The sequence below is a fragment of the Rhinoderma darwinii genome, chromosome 7 (assembly GCF_050947455.1).
Source record: "Rhinoderma darwinii isolate aRhiDar2 chromosome 7, aRhiDar2.hap1, whole genome shotgun sequence".
NCBI lineage: Eukaryota > Metazoa > Chordata > Amphibia > Anura > Rhinodermatidae > Rhinoderma > Rhinoderma darwinii.
Genome location: NC_134693.1, coordinates 57,256,513 through 57,275,927, shown reverse-complemented (window position 1 = coordinate 57,275,927; position 19,415 = coordinate 57,256,513). Strand labels below are relative to the sequence as shown.

The 19,415-nt window shown below is 44.8% G+C and overlaps 1 protein-coding gene across 1 annotated transcript in view; it reads left to right on the top strand.

The window, feature by feature from the left end:
* Positions 1-19,415, top strand: part of CFH (complement factor H) — a 272,806-nt gene that overhangs the window by 242,802 nt on the left and 10,589 nt on the right. The window contains exons 20-21 of the mRNA XM_075833420.1: positions 9,239-9,436; positions 13,312-13,491. Coding sequence (XP_075689535.1) covers positions 9,239-9,436; positions 13,312-13,491 — 378 coding nt within the window. The remainder of the gene's footprint in view (positions 1-9,238; positions 9,437-13,311; positions 13,492-19,415) is intronic.

Genomic DNA, 19,415 nt, shown 5'->3' with positions numbered 1-19,415 from the left:
TCCTTTACATTGTGCTTGGTGTTGTAAGGCTTGCATGCAGCTGCTTGGCCATGGAAACCCATGCCATAAAGCTCCCGGCGCACAGAGGAGGTTTGGAACTCTGCAGTTGTTGAATCAGCAGAGCGTTGGTGACTTTTATGACCAGCACCAAAGACATACTGATGACCTATCCAGTGGATAGGTAATCAGTTGTCAGAAGGTGGACAACCCCTTTAAGAGGTGTGTCCAAATACTTTTGTCCACATAGTGTGCGTCATTTCAATGTCCAATGTTGTTTCTGCAACTTGTGCTACCGGAGAAATGCCTAGGTGTTAAAGCCCTAGGTCTGCCTATTCATGGAATAAACTAAACTTTGGTTCTGGAGGTCTGTTTGACAGATTTTGCAAAGAGATGCAGTAAGATTCTATTATGGAAGTAGGATATAAAGAAGGAGATGCATGTACCAGACGTGGAGGCAGGGGCGTAACTAGGAAAGACTGGGCCCAATAGCAAACTTTTGACTGGGGCCCCCCCTCCTCTGGGTGTCACACAACCCCCCCCTGTAGATAGTGCCTTTTTTACAAACCCCCCCTTTTGATAACGCCATACAGCCCCCCTGTAGATAACACCATACAGCCCCCTTTGTAGATATCTACAGAGGGGGCTGTATATTGTTATCTATGGGGGGGCTGTATGGCGTTATCTATGGGGGGGCTGTATGGCGTTATCTACGGGGGGACTGTATGGCGTTATCTACGGGGGGACTGTATGGCGTTTCCTACAGGGGGGACTGTATGGCGTTCCCTACAGGGGGGGCTGTATGGCACTATCTACAGGGGGGGGCTGTATGGCGCTATCTACAGGGGGGACTGTATGGCGCTATCTACAGGGGGGCTGTATGGCGCTATCTACAGGGGGGCTGTATGGCGCTATCTACAGGGGGGCTGTATGGCGTTATCTACAGAGGGAGCTCTATGGCGTTATCTATGGGGGGCTGTATGGTGTTTTCTACGGGGGGACTGTATGGCATTCCCTACAGGGGGGACTGTATGGCGTTCCCAACAGGGGGGGCTGTATGGCACTATCTACAGGGGGGGCTGTATGGCGCTATCTACAGAGGGGCTGTATGGCGCTATCTACAGGGGGGCTGTATGGCGTTATCTAAAGGGGGCCTGTATGGCGCTATCTCTGTAGAGAACGCCATACAGCCCCCCCTGTAGGGAACGCCATACAGCCCCCCTTTAGGGAACGCCATACAGCCCCCCCTGTAGGGAACGCCATACAGCCCCCCCCTGTAGGGATGCCATACAGCGTCGTCCCCCCTGTAGGGAACACCATACAGCATCATCCCCCCTGTAGGGAACGCCATACAGCGTCTCCCCGGTAGGGAACGCCATACAGCGCCCCCCCGTCTGTAGGGAACGCCATACAGCGTCCCCCCCGTCTGTAGGGAACGCCATACAGCGTCCCCCCCTGTAGGGAACGCCATACAGCGTCGTCGTCCCCCCTGTAGGGAACGCCATACAGCGTCGTCGTCCCCCCTGTAGGGAACGCTATACAGCGTCGTCCACCCCTGTAGGGAACGCCATACAGCGTCGTCGTCCCCTGTAGGGAACGCCATACAGCGTCGTCCCCCCTGTAGGGAACGCCATACAGCGTCGTCGTCCCTGTAGGGAACGCCATACAGCGTCCCCCCGTAGGGAACGCCATACAGCGTTCCCCCCCCTGTAGGGAACGCCATACAGCGTCCCCAACCCCCCCAAAAAATGTGACCTACAGTGTGTCCTAATAAAAGACATGTATCCCCTCTTCACAGGATAGGGGATACATGTGTGATCGCTTGCAGCGATAGGGAGAACGGGGGACTGAAAGTCCCCCAAGTTCTCCATGACTAACCTCTGACTTCCGGGGTCTGTGTTGGCAGCTCACTAAAAATGAAAGGAGCGCTGGTCACCAGTGGCGGATTAAGAAGACCATGGGCCCTGGGCTGTTACCCAAACTTGGGCCCCCCTTCTCCACCACCACCCTGCCGCGCCGTAACTATTGCTAACACTACCTAAACACTAGTACACAAAGTAGGCACATTATGCACAAAGTACACACAGTACACAAAGTACGCACATTATGCACAAAGTACGCACATTATGCACAAAGTACGCACATTATGCACAAAGTACACACAGTACACAAAGTAGGCACATTATGCACAAAGTAGGCACATTATGCACAAAGTAGGCACATTATGCACAAAGTACACAAAGTAGGCACATTATGCACAAAGTACGCACAGTACACAAAGTACCACATTATGCACAAAGTACACAAAGTACGCACAGTACACAAAGTACCACATTATGCACAAAGTACGCACATTATGCACAAAGTACGCACATTATGCACAAAGTACACAAAGTAGGCACATTATGCACAAAGTACGCACATTATGCACAAAGTACACAAAGTAGGCACATTATGCACAAAGTACGCACATTATGCACAAAGTACGCACATTATGCACAAAGTACACAAAGTAGGCACATTATGCACAAAGTACGCACAGTACACAAAGTACCACATTATGCACAAAGTACGCACATTATGCACAAAGTACGCACATTATGCACAAAGTACGCACATTATGCACAAAGTACACAAAGTAGGCACATTATGCACAAAGTACGCACATTATGCACAAAGTACACAAAGTAGGCACATTATGCACAAAGTACGCACATTATGCACAAAGTACGCACATTATGCACAAAGTACACAAAGTAGGCACATTATGCACAAAGTACGCACATTATGCACAAAGTACGCACATTATGCACAAAGTACACAAAGTAGGCACATTATGCACAAAGTACGCACATTATGCACAAAGTACACACAGTACACAAAGTACGCACATTATGCACAAAGTACGCACATTATGCACAAAGTACGCACATTATGCACAAAGTACGCACATTATGCACAAAGTATGCACATTATGCACAAAGTACACAAAGTACGCACATTATGCACAAAGTACACAAAGTACGCACATTATGCACAAAGTACGCACATTATGCACAAAGTACGCACATTATGCACAAAGTACGCACATTATTCACAAAGTAGGCACATTATGCACAAAGTATGCACAGTACACAAAGTACCACATTATGCACAAAGTACGCACATTATGCACAAAGTACGCACAAAGTAGGCACATTATGCACAAAGTACGCACAGTACAAAGTAGGCACATTATGCACAAAGTACGCACAGTACACAAAGTACCACATTATGCACAAAGTACGCACAGTACACACATTATGCACAAAGTACGCACAGTACAAAGTACGCACATTATGCACAAAGTACGCACAGTACACAAAGTACACACATTATGCACAAAGTACACAAAGTAGGCACATTATACACAAAGTATGCATAGTACACAAAGTACACACGAGTATGCACATTATACACTAAGTAGGCACATTATACACGAGTATGCACATTATACACAAAGTACACCTTGTAAACACATGAATATGGACATTAAACATACATGAATATGGACATTAAACATACATGAATATGGACATTAAACATACATTAATATGGACATTAAACATACATGAATATGGACATTAAACATACATTAATATGGACATTAAACACACATGAATATGGATATTAAACACACATGCACTTACCTTTTATGTCTTCACTGCAGCTCTTCTCCTGCTCACAGCACAGAGCCCGCCGACAGTCTCCCCTCCCCCATGTCCCGACAGCTAGCAGCAGAGATGTTTAGAGCAGGGAAGGGGGGCTGGAGGGGGAGCTTCTAAAGCAGCACAGACCACGGCTGCTAAGTAGAAGCAAAGCTCCCCTCGCCTGACAGGTGCGGTCCTGGCACCGGGGCTCCCTCCGGTGCTAGCGACGCCACTGGGCATGAGGGGGTTCGGGCGGTCATAGGCTCGCTGGGAGCCTTGGGCCCCCTGGCAGTCTTGGGCCCCGGGCGACCGCCCGAAACGCCCTAATGATAATCCGCCACTGCTGGTCACGCATGCGCACAAGTGGGACCGGCGCTCCATTCATTTCTCCGGAGCTGCCGACACAGACCCCGGAAGTCCGAGGTTTGTGATGGAGAACTTCAGGGGACTTTCAGTCCCCCGTTCTCCCTATCGCTGCAGGCGATCACACATGTATCACCTATCCTGTGCATAGGGGATACATGTCTTTTGCTTAATGGCAGAGCGGGGAGATACCTCCCTGCTCTGCCGTACTGTTCAGTGGCGTCCCGCTGTAGCAGCCATAGCGGCTGCTAGCGGAGCCTGCGGCCATGGTGGGGGCCCGTGCCGGCGCTACTGCTGCTACGGCGGTAGTTACGCCACTGCGTGGAGGGAAGAAAGACACTTAGAGTAACTCAGCTGGACGATGATGCTGCTAAAGGTGCTGATATGGCTGTTGTATTCTAAAACCGGCAGTAAAAGTAGTTTCTAATATATGCAGAGACTTCTGGTGTGATTATACAAAGAAGGGTTGTTCGGCGCTAATGTCAGCTGTCCACTGTTATTAATGTTCTGTTCACATCACGTCTGTGCCTTCGGTGAGACATATACAGTGATGTGCAAAAGTTTTAGACAGATGTGGAAAAATCTACAGAGTAAGAATGCTTTAAAAAATAAAATTCATAAAATTCATATTTTTTTTTTATCAATGAATAAAATGCAAGTGAATGAACAGAAGAAAAATCTAAATCAAATCAATATTTGATGTGACCACCATTTGCCTTCAAAACAGCATCAATTCTTCTAGGTACACTTGCACACAGTTCTTGAAGGAACTTGTCAGGGAGGCTGTTCCAAACATCTTGGAGAACTAACCACAGATCTGAGGATGTAGGCTTCCTCGGTCCTTCTGTCTCTTCATGTAATCCAAGACAGACTCAATGATATTGTGATTAGGACTCTGTGGGGCCATATCATCACTTCCAGGTTTTCTTGATCTTCTTTATGCTGAAGATAGTTCTTACTCATATTGACTGTATGTATGGGGGTCATTATCCTACTGCTGAATAAATTTGGGGCTAATCAAATGCCTCTCTGATGGTATTGCATGATGGATAAGTATCTTCCTGTATTTCTCAGCATTGAGGACACCATTAATTCTGACCAAATCCCCAACTCCATTTGCTGAAAGGCATCCCCAAACTTGCAAGGAACCTTCACTGTTGCCTGCAGACACTCATTATTGTTTCGCACTCCAGCCCTTTGGCATACAAACTGCCCTCTGTTACTGCCAAATATTAACAATTTTGACTCATCAGTCCAGAGCACCTGCTGCCATTTTTCTGCACCCCATTTCCTATGTTTTTGTGAATAGTTTATTCGCTTAGCCTTGTTTCCACGTCGAATGTCTGACTTTTTACCGCAATTCCATGAAGACCACTTCTGGCCAGAATTCTCTAAACAGTAGATGGGTACCTGGGCCCCAATGGTTTCTGCTAGTTCTGAACTGATGGCACTACTGGACATCTTCTGATTTTGATTGGAAGTAAGCATGATGTGTCTTTGATCTGCGGCACTAAGTTTCCTTGGCTGACCGCATCTATGGTCCTCAATGTTGCCCATTTCTTTGTGCTTCATCAAAAGAGCTTGAACTGCTCATCTTGAAACCCCAATCTGATTTAAAATCTATGCCTGGGAGAGACCTTGCTGATGCAGTATAACTACCTTGTGTCTTGTTGCTGTGCTCAATCTTGCCATAGTGGACCTGTGACATGAAACTGTCTTCAACAACCACAACTTTGTAGCACAGTCTGCTGTTCCTCACCCAGCTTTAGGAATTCTACACAGCTATTTATATTAATGACAGTGTTTTAACCTACATATGAAAATGATGATCATATATCATGTCCAGAGTCAATACAGCCGTTTACCAGGAAATTTTAGAGCACTTCATGCTTCCCTATGCTGACAAGCTTTATGGAGATGCTGATTTCATTTTCCAGCAGGACTTGGCACCTGCCCACACTGCCAAAAGTACCAATACCTGGTTTAATAACCACAGTATCACTGTGCTTGATTGGCCAGTAAACTCGCCTGACCTAAACCCCATAGAGAATCTATGGGGTATTGTCAAGAGGAAGATTAGAGACACCAGACCCAACAATGCAGACGAGCTGAAGGCCGTTATCAAAGCAACCTGGGCTTCCATAACACCACAGCAGTGCCACAGGCTGATCACCTCCATGCCATGCCACATTGATAACACCTCAGCAGTGCCACAGGCTGATCGCCTCCATGCCACGCCACATTGATGCAGTAATTAATGCAAAAGGAGCCCCGACCAATTATTGAGTGCATATACTTTACATACTTTTCAGTAGGCCAACATTTCGGTATTAAAAATCATTTTGGAAATTGGGCTTATATAATATTCTAATTTTCTGAGACACTAAATTAGGGGTTTTCATTAACTGTTACCATAATCATCAATATTAAAAGAAAAAAAATGCTGGAAATAAATCACTCTGTGTGTAATGAATCTATGTAATATATCAGTTTCACTTTTTGTATTGAATTACTGAAATAAATTAACTTTTTGATATTCTAATTCAGTGAGAAGGACTAGTATATACTGTGAGACAGTGACAGGTAAAGTCATTGAGGGAAGGTATATTTCCCCTAGAATCCTGTCATATGTATCCTAGGCTCCAGGGAATGCGTAGTTCTTGCAATAGAAAGCTCTAGTTTTCCAATCTCGGCTTAAGGAAAAGCCGGAAAAAAGGGCCTGGAGTTGGATTGGAGAAGAGCAGGGCGGGTTCCCCAATCCCTAGTCCATCTCTGTTTGTAGGACAAGGCTGCTGCTCAATTAGCTGCACCTGTAGCCTGTGTATAAAAAGGTGCAGACACAGTGTGTGGGAGTCTCACCCCTGACTCAGACTGGAGACTACTAAGGCTGGAGTAGCCTGTATGCTATGTGAGTAAAGACCTGTGTTACTTTGTGTCCAGTGCCTGGTAGGAAGGCACTTGGTATAGTTAGATAATACCTTGTTTAGTTAGTGCTCAGACGAGCAGGATTTATTTTGTATTTTGCCTTGTTGTACAAGAGGCTGTTTCTTTGACAAGAATAAAAACACAGGCAAAGCCCTGTTATGACTTTTAATGCACGGTGTCCCTGTCTCTGGCTACAAAGAAACCGCTGTACCAACCTCTCCTGATGCTAAACCCTCACAATACACACACACACACACGCACACAAACAGAGACACACACAGGCACATATGAAAGCACAAATAGCGGATATCTTCTCCAATAGACACTAACATCCTCCCTTGCTTCACTAACTCACAAGTTTCTTGCAGGGCCAGGCTGTGGGAGGAACTTCCATCTCTTTTGCGGCCTCTGCCCCTTCCCTCTCCATGTGTGAGAACATGAGCAGAGAATATGGAGCTCACCAAACTTAATAGCAGTATCAGCTCAGTTCCACCCTGGGCCCATCCCCTCATTTCAAAGACAAATGGACGCGGGACCTGGATGTACTCATGCCGTGATAATTGCATAAGATTTACTACTGTACAGATTCTTGCCAGTTGCAAAAGAGGTTTGTATATTATGTTGGCGCTCTAAAGCACACCAGAATTTATAGCATATCAGTTAATATCCCCCTTAAGAGCGATTGCTCAGATATGCTATGAATCCATGTCTATTAAAGAGTGCCAACATACAATACAAACCTTTTTTTGTAACTGACATGGCATCTGTACGGTAGTATCTTCATTCAAGTACCATGACATGAGTACATCTATAGCCTGCATCCTGTTGTCTATGGAACAAGGGATTGGGCTAAAACCAGACCTTGATTGGCTGAGGATATGGGCTGACTTTATCAAGGGGAGGGACATCTCCTATTTAAGAGCAGGGCACGTCATGGCTGGCATCAATGCTGTTCTTGCCCATCTGAGTTGTATGCAAGTCCTCTTATAACTTGACAATAGGCTCCTGAATAAACAGAGTACTGTAGAAACGCGTTGAGCCCATGCATGTAAAGTAAGAAGTAAGGATATTAACGCTGCCTTGAATTAAGGGTAGGAATTTATCTCATCCTCTCTTTTCCTTTTCTATATGCATATATTAGGGTTATAATCCTCTACAGCGGCATCATCTTGCTCTATAGTTCGCGATGACTGTCTGGAATAAGGGACTACAATTAGAGGACCTGACTTAGGAGTCCCACAGATTTTGCATTGTAACCAAGCAGCTTGAAGTTCCCTATGTATAACTTTTCATGTGACTGGTATCTCCTATACTGTATAGTCCAGTAGTATAAAGAGAATATTTACTGTATAGTGTATGATTTATAATTTTCTAGCGCCTGTATTTTATTACCAGTTTTATTATAAATACCGTATCCTTGTGTTTTTATTTTTTTTTTCTTATTCTGACTTAAGGGCTATGGAAACTTTTGAAAACAGTTTTTTTATTATTATTATTTAATAAAAAAAAGTGTATCAGTGTGTTTAGAGCAAGTTTATTTACACTTTGAAGACATGCGCTAACGTTTTGTATTTGATGTGTTAAAGGCTATGTACACCTTTTAAAAACTACTTTTTAAAATACAGCTGCTTTGTATGTTGAATGCAGAGCAGCTGTATCAAATGCTGAAACCTGTACACGTCAGCGGCACTGGCGGGTTCAGTGTCAGCGGGTCCTGCGCGTCTCTGACACGCAGGATCGAGCTGTTACGGATCACATATAAGCTCATAACTTAGATGTGATCGATAACAGATTGATCCTGCATGTCAGAGACACCCAGGACCCACTTTCACTAAACCCGTCAGTGCCGCTGACCTGACGGATACAGGTTTCAGCGCTAGATACAGCTGCTCTGTATGCAGGATACAAAAGAACTGTATCTCAAAAAGTAAATAAAATAAAAAAAGTTTTCAAGGGTGTACATAACCTTTTAACATTTTTGAGGTTTTGAAATGAATGGATAGTTTTCCATAGAGTAATAGTCTCATTTTACTATATTCTTTTTCTACAACGATGGAACAATTAAAATGCAAAATTAATGTATGTCATTGCACATATTGCATTAATTGAATTGGTATTGTTGACAAAGATCAGGATTGACTGGATGAAATTTTACTTCAAATATATATATATATATATATATATATATATATATATATATATATATATATATATATATATATATATATAAATCATAGTGTAAAAATGCTAATTTTATGTTACAGAGCCATGTACTGCAAAGGAAAAAGACATGGAAGAAAATAATATACAGCTAAGGTGGAAAGGTGAAAAAAAACTTTACAGTAAACATGGTGAACGCATAGAATATGCTTGTAAAAATGGATTTAATGCTCCTGCTAACACCCAGATGGCATTTTTTTGTGAACATGGAAAGCTGGAATATCCCAAATGCTTCAAAACTGGTAAGTGTCATAACATAGACATGTGCACAAGGTGTTCCTATTTATTACTGCTTCCACCGAGGAACACTGCGGCCAATGGTGCAACAGGCTTGGTTCTTTTACTGCATGTCTGCAGTAATCTTCCTGTATCTATTCTTTAGACTTGCATCTGGTGCGGCATCTACTGTATGCAATAAGCTTATCTACGCACTAAACTTATTTTGTCACAATATTTACACACTTAACCTATGAAGACAGGGTGGGTATGTAATCACCAGAAAATGTGAACATCACAACAGGGCAGTTTTTAGGGAATTTGGCCAACAGGGCGAACATCAGAAAAATGCTGCCCCCCTCCAAAATCGAAAAATAATGATCACAACATTAATATTAAGAGCTGAGCAAGCACCTGTGTATAAAAGATAGAATTAAATTACATACATAGCCCAAAGGGAAGAGTGCGGCTGCTGACAGTAACGCATTGAATCTAGGGACAAACTACCAGTCACATATCTTTTCCCAGGCTGAGGCTGCAGTGTAGATGGGTCTGGCCTGGGTAGGAGTCCTCTCCTCACTGTCTCCTCTCCTGCTTTTGGCTTCGCCGTTGCCTCCAGTTCAAAAGGCCGAGAGGAGGACAGGACAAAGGCATTATTACCACAGCGGGTCACTGACTGTTGCATTGTATAGCTGATTCCTGCGCCCAGGGGTGCACCTAGCTCTTCTGCTGGCTGAGGCGAACAGTGAAACGGCATCCCACCTGCCCTATAGGATGATAGAGGACAGATAGCACAAAAAAAACTATGTAATTTTTATGTTCACATGTGATGGAAATCTGTTTAATACAAGTATATAGGATTTATACAAATCCTGATCACATGCTGCTTAAAATCTGCAGTGTATACATGTAGATAAATGACATACTGTACCTATCTACCTGCACTCTCTATATTACACTTATTAGTTATAGACTATTTGTGCACATAGGCATGCATATTCACTGTGTGCACTGGAAGAAGCACAGTAATAAATATGGTACCAGAACTAAGCTCAGTAAATTAATACAGCACCAGAACAAAGCTCAATACATAAATGCAGCAGAAGAACAAAGCTCAGTACATAAATAATGTACCAGAACCAAGCTCAATACACATATTTACAGCACTAGAACCAAGCTCAGTACATATATACAGGACCAGAATCAAGCTCCGTAAATAAATACAGTACTAGAACCAAGCTCAGAACTTCTATATACAGCACCAGAACAAAGCTCAGTACATATATACAGCACAAATACAGCTCAGTACAGAGATCATTTGAAAATTCAGTTTAACCCCTGCTATACAGATTTGAACTGTGTAAAACTACAGCTCCCAGCATGGCCTAAATAATGGGAGTTGCTGTTTCACAAAAAATATCATATCACCCAACATCTCGCTGCAGATCATACAGTAACTACAATACTGATTAGTTAGATGCAGACTAAACATTTACATTTAGTGACTCACAATTGACGTCTTCTCAGTTTCTAGTCGTTGCTTTTCTCTATTATTCTCCATCCGGTCCAGACCTCTATGATGACTTCTCCCGGCCGCTGCCCATTTCTGCAGTTTGCCACTCAGATGTCTTCAGGTTCACACTTTTCAAATCTTTCCGGACCTATAAACAAAGATTCAATTCTCATGGTGCCACATAATAATATAATGGTGTCACGCACTGTAAAGTAAAACACCTTACAGAAACACACTGCATCCTATAGATAGTGCCCTCATAGATTCCCCTGTAGATAGTGCCCCCTTAATACCCCATGTAGATCATGCCCCTCATAAAGCCCCCTGTAGAAAGTGTCCCTCATAGAGCCACCTGTAGATAGTGCCCCCCATAGAGTCCCCTGAAAAATAGTGCCCCCTGTAGATAATGACCACCATAGATTCCCCTGTAGATAGTGGCCCACATACAGCCCCCTGTAGATGGTGGCCCCCATAGATCCTCCTGAAGTTAGTACCCCCGATACATAGTGCCCCCATAGAGCCTCCTTTAGATAGAGCCCCCTGTAGATAGAGCCCCCTGTAGATAGCCATTCACACTGTCCAAAAAAACAACAAAAATTTTACATACTCACCTGATTCCGTCCTCTAGCAACGCAAGCCTGTCTCTTCTGTCCAGGTCTGCTGTAGCTGAATGACATTCATTAAAAGGCAATGAATGGCAAGGCAAGGAACTAATATTCCTTGCCCTGCCAGCGCTAGTGGTCCGTTATATCATATGTGCGTACTATAGACATGGATACAATTATATTGCAGCAGGGGGTGGCAGCGGTTGGTTTCAGTGGCAGCGCCGCTGGCCTTTCAGCCATTGGCGTCCTGGGCCTTTGCACCCCCTGCCCGGTGCTAGAGATGGCCGTGTATCACACTCTCCCCATGAGGCACACCTTAAGGCAATATTCACAAGACGTGTTTGCCTACGTTTGACTTATATGTCCGGAAGAAGCTCCCAATGCATACATTAAAAGTAGGCTGTGATGAATGCCTAACAGTGGCATTTATCACCATGGACTTTAATCATATTTGTTAAACTGGGGTGATGAGTTCTTGACATATCCATTAAACAGATACCATTATAGTCTATGGGTAACGGATTCCACTATTAGGCATTTGTTTAAAGTATAAATCACCCATAGAATATAATGGTATTCATTTAAGGTATACATCATACAGTGGTATATGTCACTCATACCCTCCAATGTTAAGAAAACATATACCTCCCGGTCTACGCTATTCCATCCTTTAAAAAAAAAAAAGTACACGCCAGAATACACTTTTGTAATCCGCCGGGCTCTATGACGTCTATATGCCCTAATATGGCATATGAACAGGGCTTGTCCTGCTGAGACAACTCTTTTAACTTACAGCTAGTGGGGACAAGTCTTACTATTAGTAAACTATAGCATTAAAACTCCAGCTATGGGTTATTAAAATCGGTAATGCTAAAAAAAAAGTGTGTAAGTTACTACTTTAACATTTGATGTATAGTTCTTCCCTATTTTTGTGTGTGTGTGTTGGGGTGTTACTTACTTGTATTCAGTTTTAAAATAGCGGAAGGTAGGCCCAAGAAATTTCAGCAGTGGCGGAATTGCGGCGTTTTTTCATCCGGAATTGCGGACGGAAATAACGCAGTAGAATAGCGTAGCAGCATAGAGGATGAGATTGAACAAATCTCCTCCACACTCTGCGTAAATACTGAAATTTTCGATTGTATTTGCGTAATCGCTGCTTATTTGTTGCATCTTTTCCACATTCAAATAAATGGGGAAGTAAAACCCGCAAAAATAGAAGTTGTGTTTTTTGAGGTGGGTTCGCAGTGATTCCGCCACAAAAAAACGCAACTCTGAAAAAAATACAACTATACTTACCTAGGAGTCTGTGTTTCTTCCTCCAGGCCGGCCTCCTGGTATGACATTTCAACTCATGTGACCACTGCAGCCAATCACAGGCTGTAGCGGCGGTAACATGGGATGAAACATCATTACAGGAGGCTGGCCTGGATGACATCAAAGGGCTGGTCTCCTGGTAAGATTCTACATCCCATGTGACCGCCGCTGCAGCCAATCACAGGCAGCAGTCTCCTGGGATGAAACGTCATCCCAGGAGACCTGCCTGCTAGCAGGCTAGCTAAGTGCTGAGGTATTTCACAGCAGACATTCCGGGTGAAAAACTGCACCGCAGTTTGCTGCGTTTTTTCGCCCGGAATTAACTGCGGCGCACAGGGCATATACGCTGCGTGCTATTAAGCAGCATATCTGCCCTGTGTGATTGATTTCTGTTTTTCCGTTTTCTGCTGTGTACATTGTGCCCAATAAACATTTACCATCAGTAACAATTTAAATGATTTTTTTACAGGTTTTTGCGCATTAGAACAATTGACAATGATTACCAATAATATTTTTTACAACATCAGCACCGTAGTGGACCATGGACAAACAATCGTATTTCAATGTAATGAAGGAATGATACCAGAAAATAAACTGGAAGTCAAATGTGTACAGGGAAATATAAACTACCCAAAATGTACTGCTTCAAGTAAGTCTGCTCCATATGCATGTGCTTGATAAGAGCATTCACTATATCATTATAATAACCAGACTGTTTATAACTGGTACTGTGCTGACAGCACTGAACGAAAAACTGCTTAGTAACATTCATGAAATCCATTCGCTAACTCAATGAATTGGTTAAATACTTCCCAAATTAACTAGTATATATACAGTGAAGGAAATAAGTATTTGATCCCTTGCTGATTTTGTAAGTTTGCCCACTGTCAAAGACATGAACAATGCAAATAAATATATATAATTTTGACAATGTGATTTTCTTTTTTTTTTTATATATATAATCTATCTCTCACTGGTAAAATTAACATAGCCTAAAAATTCTAGACTGTTCATGTCTTTGACAGTGGGCAAACTTACAAAATCAGCAAGCATATATATGTATGTGTGTGTATATATATGTATATATGTGTGTGTGTGTATGTATATATATATATATATATATATATATACATACACACACACACACACACACACACACACACACACACACACACACAGTACTGTGCAAAAGTATTAGGCAGTTGTGGAAAGATGCTGCAAAGAAAGAATGCTTTAAAAAATGGAAGTGTTAAAAAAAAAACTATTATCAATTAACAAAATACAAAGTAAATAAACAGAAAATAAATTTAAATCAAATAAATTTAAATCAAACTAATATCTGGTGTGAACACCCTTTGCCTTCAAAGCAGCATCAATTCTTCTAGGTGCACTTACACAGTTTTTGAAGGAACTCAGCAGGGAGGTTATTCCAAACATCTTGGAGAACTATCCACAGATCTTCTGAGGATGTAAGCAATGTTCCCTCTAAGGGCATGGCCACACGTGGCGGAATTCTTCCGCAACTGTCCGCATCAATGCCGCACAGAATCTGCGTTGCAGATTCTGTTGCGGATCTGCCCAAAATGGGCAATAAATTGATGCGGACTAGCCGCTGCGTATTGAGGTGAAAGTACTTCCCTTCTCTCTATCAGTGCAGGATAGCCCTTTCCCTAGTGAAAGTAAAAGAATTTCATACTTACCGGCCGTTGTCTTGGTGACGCGTCCCTCTTTCGGCATCCAGCCTGACCTCCCTGGATGACGCGGCAGTCCATGTGACCGCTGCAGCCTGTGATTGACTGCAGTCGTCACTTAGACTGAAACGTCATCCTGGGAAACCGGACTGGAGGAAGAAGCAGGGAGTTCTCGGTAAGTATGAACTTCTATTTTTTTTGCAGGTTGCTGTATATTGTGATCGGTAGTCACTGTCCAGGGTGCTGAAACAGTTACTGCCGATCGCTTAACTCTTTCAGCACCCTGGACAGTGACTATTTACTGACGTCGCCTAGCAACACTCCCGTAATTACGGGTGCACACACGTAGTCACCCGTAATTACGGGAGCCCCATTGACTTCCTCAGTCTGGCTGTAGACCTAGAAATACATAGGTCCAGCCAGAATGAAGAAATGTCAAGTTAAAAAACCAATACGCTCCGCAGCACACAACATCTGCATTACATCTGCGGACTTCATTGCGGAACTTAGAATCTCCATTGAAGTCAATGGAGAAATTCCGCAATGAGTCCGCAAACAGTCCGCCACACCTCCGCAACAACCATTGTATGCTGCGGACACCAAATTCCGCACCGCAGCCTATGCTCTGCAGCGGAATCGTCCGCAACGTGCAAACGAACCCAACCACAAAGCTGTGGAAGGCAATGGAGAAACGGGTCCGCTGCGGAGTGTCCGCAGCGGAATTCCAGAGCAATTCCGCTACGTGTGGCCATGTCCTAAGGCCTTATTCACACGAGCATAGTTCACGTCCGTGATACGCTCGTGAAAATCAATGGGGCCGTTCAGACAGTCTGTGATTTTCACGCAGCGTATGTCCGCTGCGTGAAACGCACGACATGTCCTATACTTTGGCATTTTTCGTGCATCACGCACCCATTGAAGTCAATGGGAGCCTTGAAAATCGCGCATGGCACACGGAAGCACTTCCGGGTGACGCGCGTGGTTCGCGCTACAGTTGTTAAAGAAGTGAAGGTAAACATAAAAGCACCTCCTTCTTTACTGTTTCGTAACATGAAAACAGAGTGTCATAATGATTGCGGCTGCACGAAAATCACGCAGCCACGCACCACATACTGATGACACACGGAACTGCAACACGCGCAAAACGCAGCGTTTTTTGCGCACGCAAAACGCACACGCTCGTGTGAATAAGGCCTAAAGGTATGTTCACACGCAGTGGTTTCAAGCATATTTCGGGCCGTTTACACCTCGAAAAACGCCTGAAAAAACTGAAGCTGAACCTCTACAAACATCTGCCCATTGAAATCAATGGGAAAAACAGCATTTAATTCAGTAGCATGTCACCTCTTGAGGCGCTTTTTGGAGCTGATTTTCAAAAAACGCCTGAAAAGAAGCCTCAAAAGAAGCTCCAAATTAAAAGAAGCTTAATTCTCAGCTTCAAAAATGCCTGAAAATCAGGAGCTGTTTTCCCTTGAAAACAGCTCCGTATTTTCAGACGTTTTTGGTTAAGCGTCTCGCGGGTGAAAACTGCCCCCGCCTCCCATTGAAATCAATGGGAGTCATTTTCGGCCATTTTTTGGCGAGTTTTGCAGAGCGGTTTCTGCGCCAAAAAACGCGTAAAAAAACTCTGTGTGAACCCAGCCTTAGGGTATGTGCACACGACCTCTTTTCAGACGTAATGGAGGCGTTTTACGCCTTGAATTACGCCTGAAAAGACGGCTCCAATACGTTGACAAACATCTGCCCATTGCTTGCAATGGGTCTTACGATGTTCTGTGCAGACGAGCTGTCATTTTACGCTTCGCTGTCAAAATACGGCGCGTAAAATGACTGCTCATCAAAAGAAGTGCAGGACACTTCTTGGGACGTCTTTGGAGCCGTTTTCTCATAGACTCTATTGAAAACAGCTCCAAAAAACGGCTGTAAAAAACGCCACGAAAAATGCAGCGAAAAACGAGTTGCTCAAAAAACGTCTGAAAATCAGGAGCTGTTTTCCCTTGAAAACATCTCCGTATTTTCAGACGTTTTTGGTTAAGCGTGTGAACATACCCTAGAGAGCAGGGCAGGTCTCCATGAATGGTAGGCGATCTGATGACCAAAAGTAATACCCCCAGTAAACGCTAATATAGCGACTAAATAAGAAAATAAGAAAACTTATTTTAAATTAGTTTTGAATAACTTTTTAAAATACTATAATCTTACAAGTCTAGCAGCAAAATAGACCGTTATGAACACCAACTATAGGCATCAATGAAAGAATCCCTCATTATACCACTGTCCTTATAGATAGTGCCACACAAACCCCCTGTAGATTGTGCCACACAGACCCCCTTGTAGATAGTGCCACACAGACCCCCCTGTAGATAGTGCCACACAGACCCCCCTGTAGATAGTGCCACACAGACCCCCCTGTAGATAGTGCCGCACAGACCCCCCTGTAGATAGTGCCGCACAGACCCCCTGTAGATAGTGCCGCACAGACCCCCTGTAGATAGTGCCATACAGACCCTTGTAGATAGCGCCAAAACCCCCCTGTAGACAGCTTCACCCCCTTGTAGATAGCGTCACACACATCCCCATGTAGATAGCGTCACTCCGCTGTAGATAGCATCACACACAGCCCCCTGCAGATAACGCCACACACAGACCCCCCCTGTAGATACTGATACACAGCGCCCCTATAGAAAGTGCCACACAGACCCCCCTGTAGATAGTGCCGCACAGACACCCCTGTAGATAGTGCCACACAGACCCCTGTAGATAGTGCCACACAGACCCCTGTAGATAGTGCCACACAGACCCCTGTAGATAGTGCCACACAGACCCCTGTAGATAGTGCCACACAGCCCCGTGTAGGTAGTGCCACATTATACCCTTGTAGGTAGTGCCACACAGCACCCTGTAGTTAGAGCCACACAGCACCCTGCAGATACTGCCACACAGCAATTCCCCCCTTTATATAGTGCTACACAGCACCCCTCTCCCCTTGTATATAGCACTACACAGCCCCCCTCTTTCCTTTGTGTATATAGTGCTGCACAGCCCCCTCCTCTTGTATATAGTTCTACACAGCCCTCCTCTTCCCCTTGTGTATATAGTGTTAGACTGCCCCCTTCTCCGCTTGTATATAGTGCTACACAGCAATTTCCCCCTGTATATATCGCTACACAGCTCCCTCTCCCCTTGTATATAACGCTACACAGCCACACTTCTCCCCTTGTATATAGCGCTACACAGCCCCCTCCCCCTTTATATAGCACTACACAGCCCCCTCCTCTCCTTGTATATAGCGCTACATAGCCCCCCTCCTCCCCTTGTATATAACGCTGCACAGCAATTCCCCCCCTGTATATAGCGCTACACAGCCCCCTCTACCCTTGTATATAGCGCTACACAGCCCCCTCCTCCCCTTGTATATAGCGCTACACAGCCCCCTCCTCCCCTTGTATATAACGCTACACAGAAATTCCCCCCTGTATATAGCACTACACAGCCCCCTCTCTCCTTGTGTATATAGTGCTACACAGCCCCTTTCCGCCCCTTGTATATAGCGCTATACAGCCCCCCTTGTATATAGCGCTACACAGCCCCCCTCTCCCCTTGTATATAGTGCTACACAGCCCCCTCCCCCTTTATATAGCACTACACAGCCCCCTCCTCTCCTTGTATATAGCGCTAACCGCCCCCTCTCCCCTTGTATATAGCGCTACATAGCCCCCCTCCTCCCCTTGTATATAACGCTGCACAGCAATTCCCCCCCTGTATATAGCGCTACACAGCCCCCTCTACCCTTGTATATAGCGCTACACAGCCCCCTCTACCCTTGTATATAGCGCTACACAGCCCCCCCCTTCCCTTGTATATAGCGCTACACTGCCCCCTCCTCCCCTTGTATATAACGCTACACAGAAATTCCCCCCTTTATATAGCGCTACACAGCCCCCTCTCTCCTTGTATATAGTGCTACACAGCCCCTTTCCTCGCCTTGTATATAGCGCTATACAGCCCCCCTTGTATATAGCGCTACACAGCCCCCCTCTCCCCTTGTATATAGTGCTACACAGCCCCCCCTCCTCCCCTTGTATATAGCGCTACACAGCCCCCTCCTCCCCTTGTGTATAGTTCTACACAGCCCCCCGCCCCCCTGTATATAGCACTACACAGCCCCGCTCTTCCACTTGTATATAGTGCTACACAGCCCCCTCCCCTTGTATATAGTGCTACACAGCCCCCCTCCTCCCCTTGTATATAGCGCTACACAGCCGCCCTCCCCTGTATATAGTGCTACACAGCCCCCCCTCCCCCTGTATATAATGCCACACAGTTCCCTAAAAAAAAATAAGATTGTACTTACCTTGCCCCGTTCCAGCGACAGACGGGGCGCTACTCTGCCTCTCAGACGGGACGCATGCGTAGACCGGCGTGATGATGTGACGTCATCACCCCGGCCTGTGCGACTCCTAGTGCCTTATAGGCTGCAGGCCTAACGTGACCTGCAGCCTATAGTATTCAATTGTATGTGTGTCCCGAGGATGCACCTCCGGTGCTAGCGACGCCACTGCATCCGCCCTCCGCCCGTGACAGTGCGCGGGCTTTAACATTTAGTGAGCGGGCGGATCATGGAAGATGCGTGGCCATGCAGCCACGCACCTTATAGGGAACACTGGATGTAAGTATCCTCAAATCCTTCTGTCTCTTCATTTTTTACCAGACAGACTTGATGATGTTGAGATCAGGGCTCTGTGGGGGCCATATAATTACTTCCAGGGCTCCATGTTCTTCTTTACGCTGAAGATAGTTCCTAATGACATTGGCTGTATGTTTGGGGTTGTTGTCCTGCTGCAGAATAAATTTGGAGCCAATGAAACGCCTCCCTGATGGT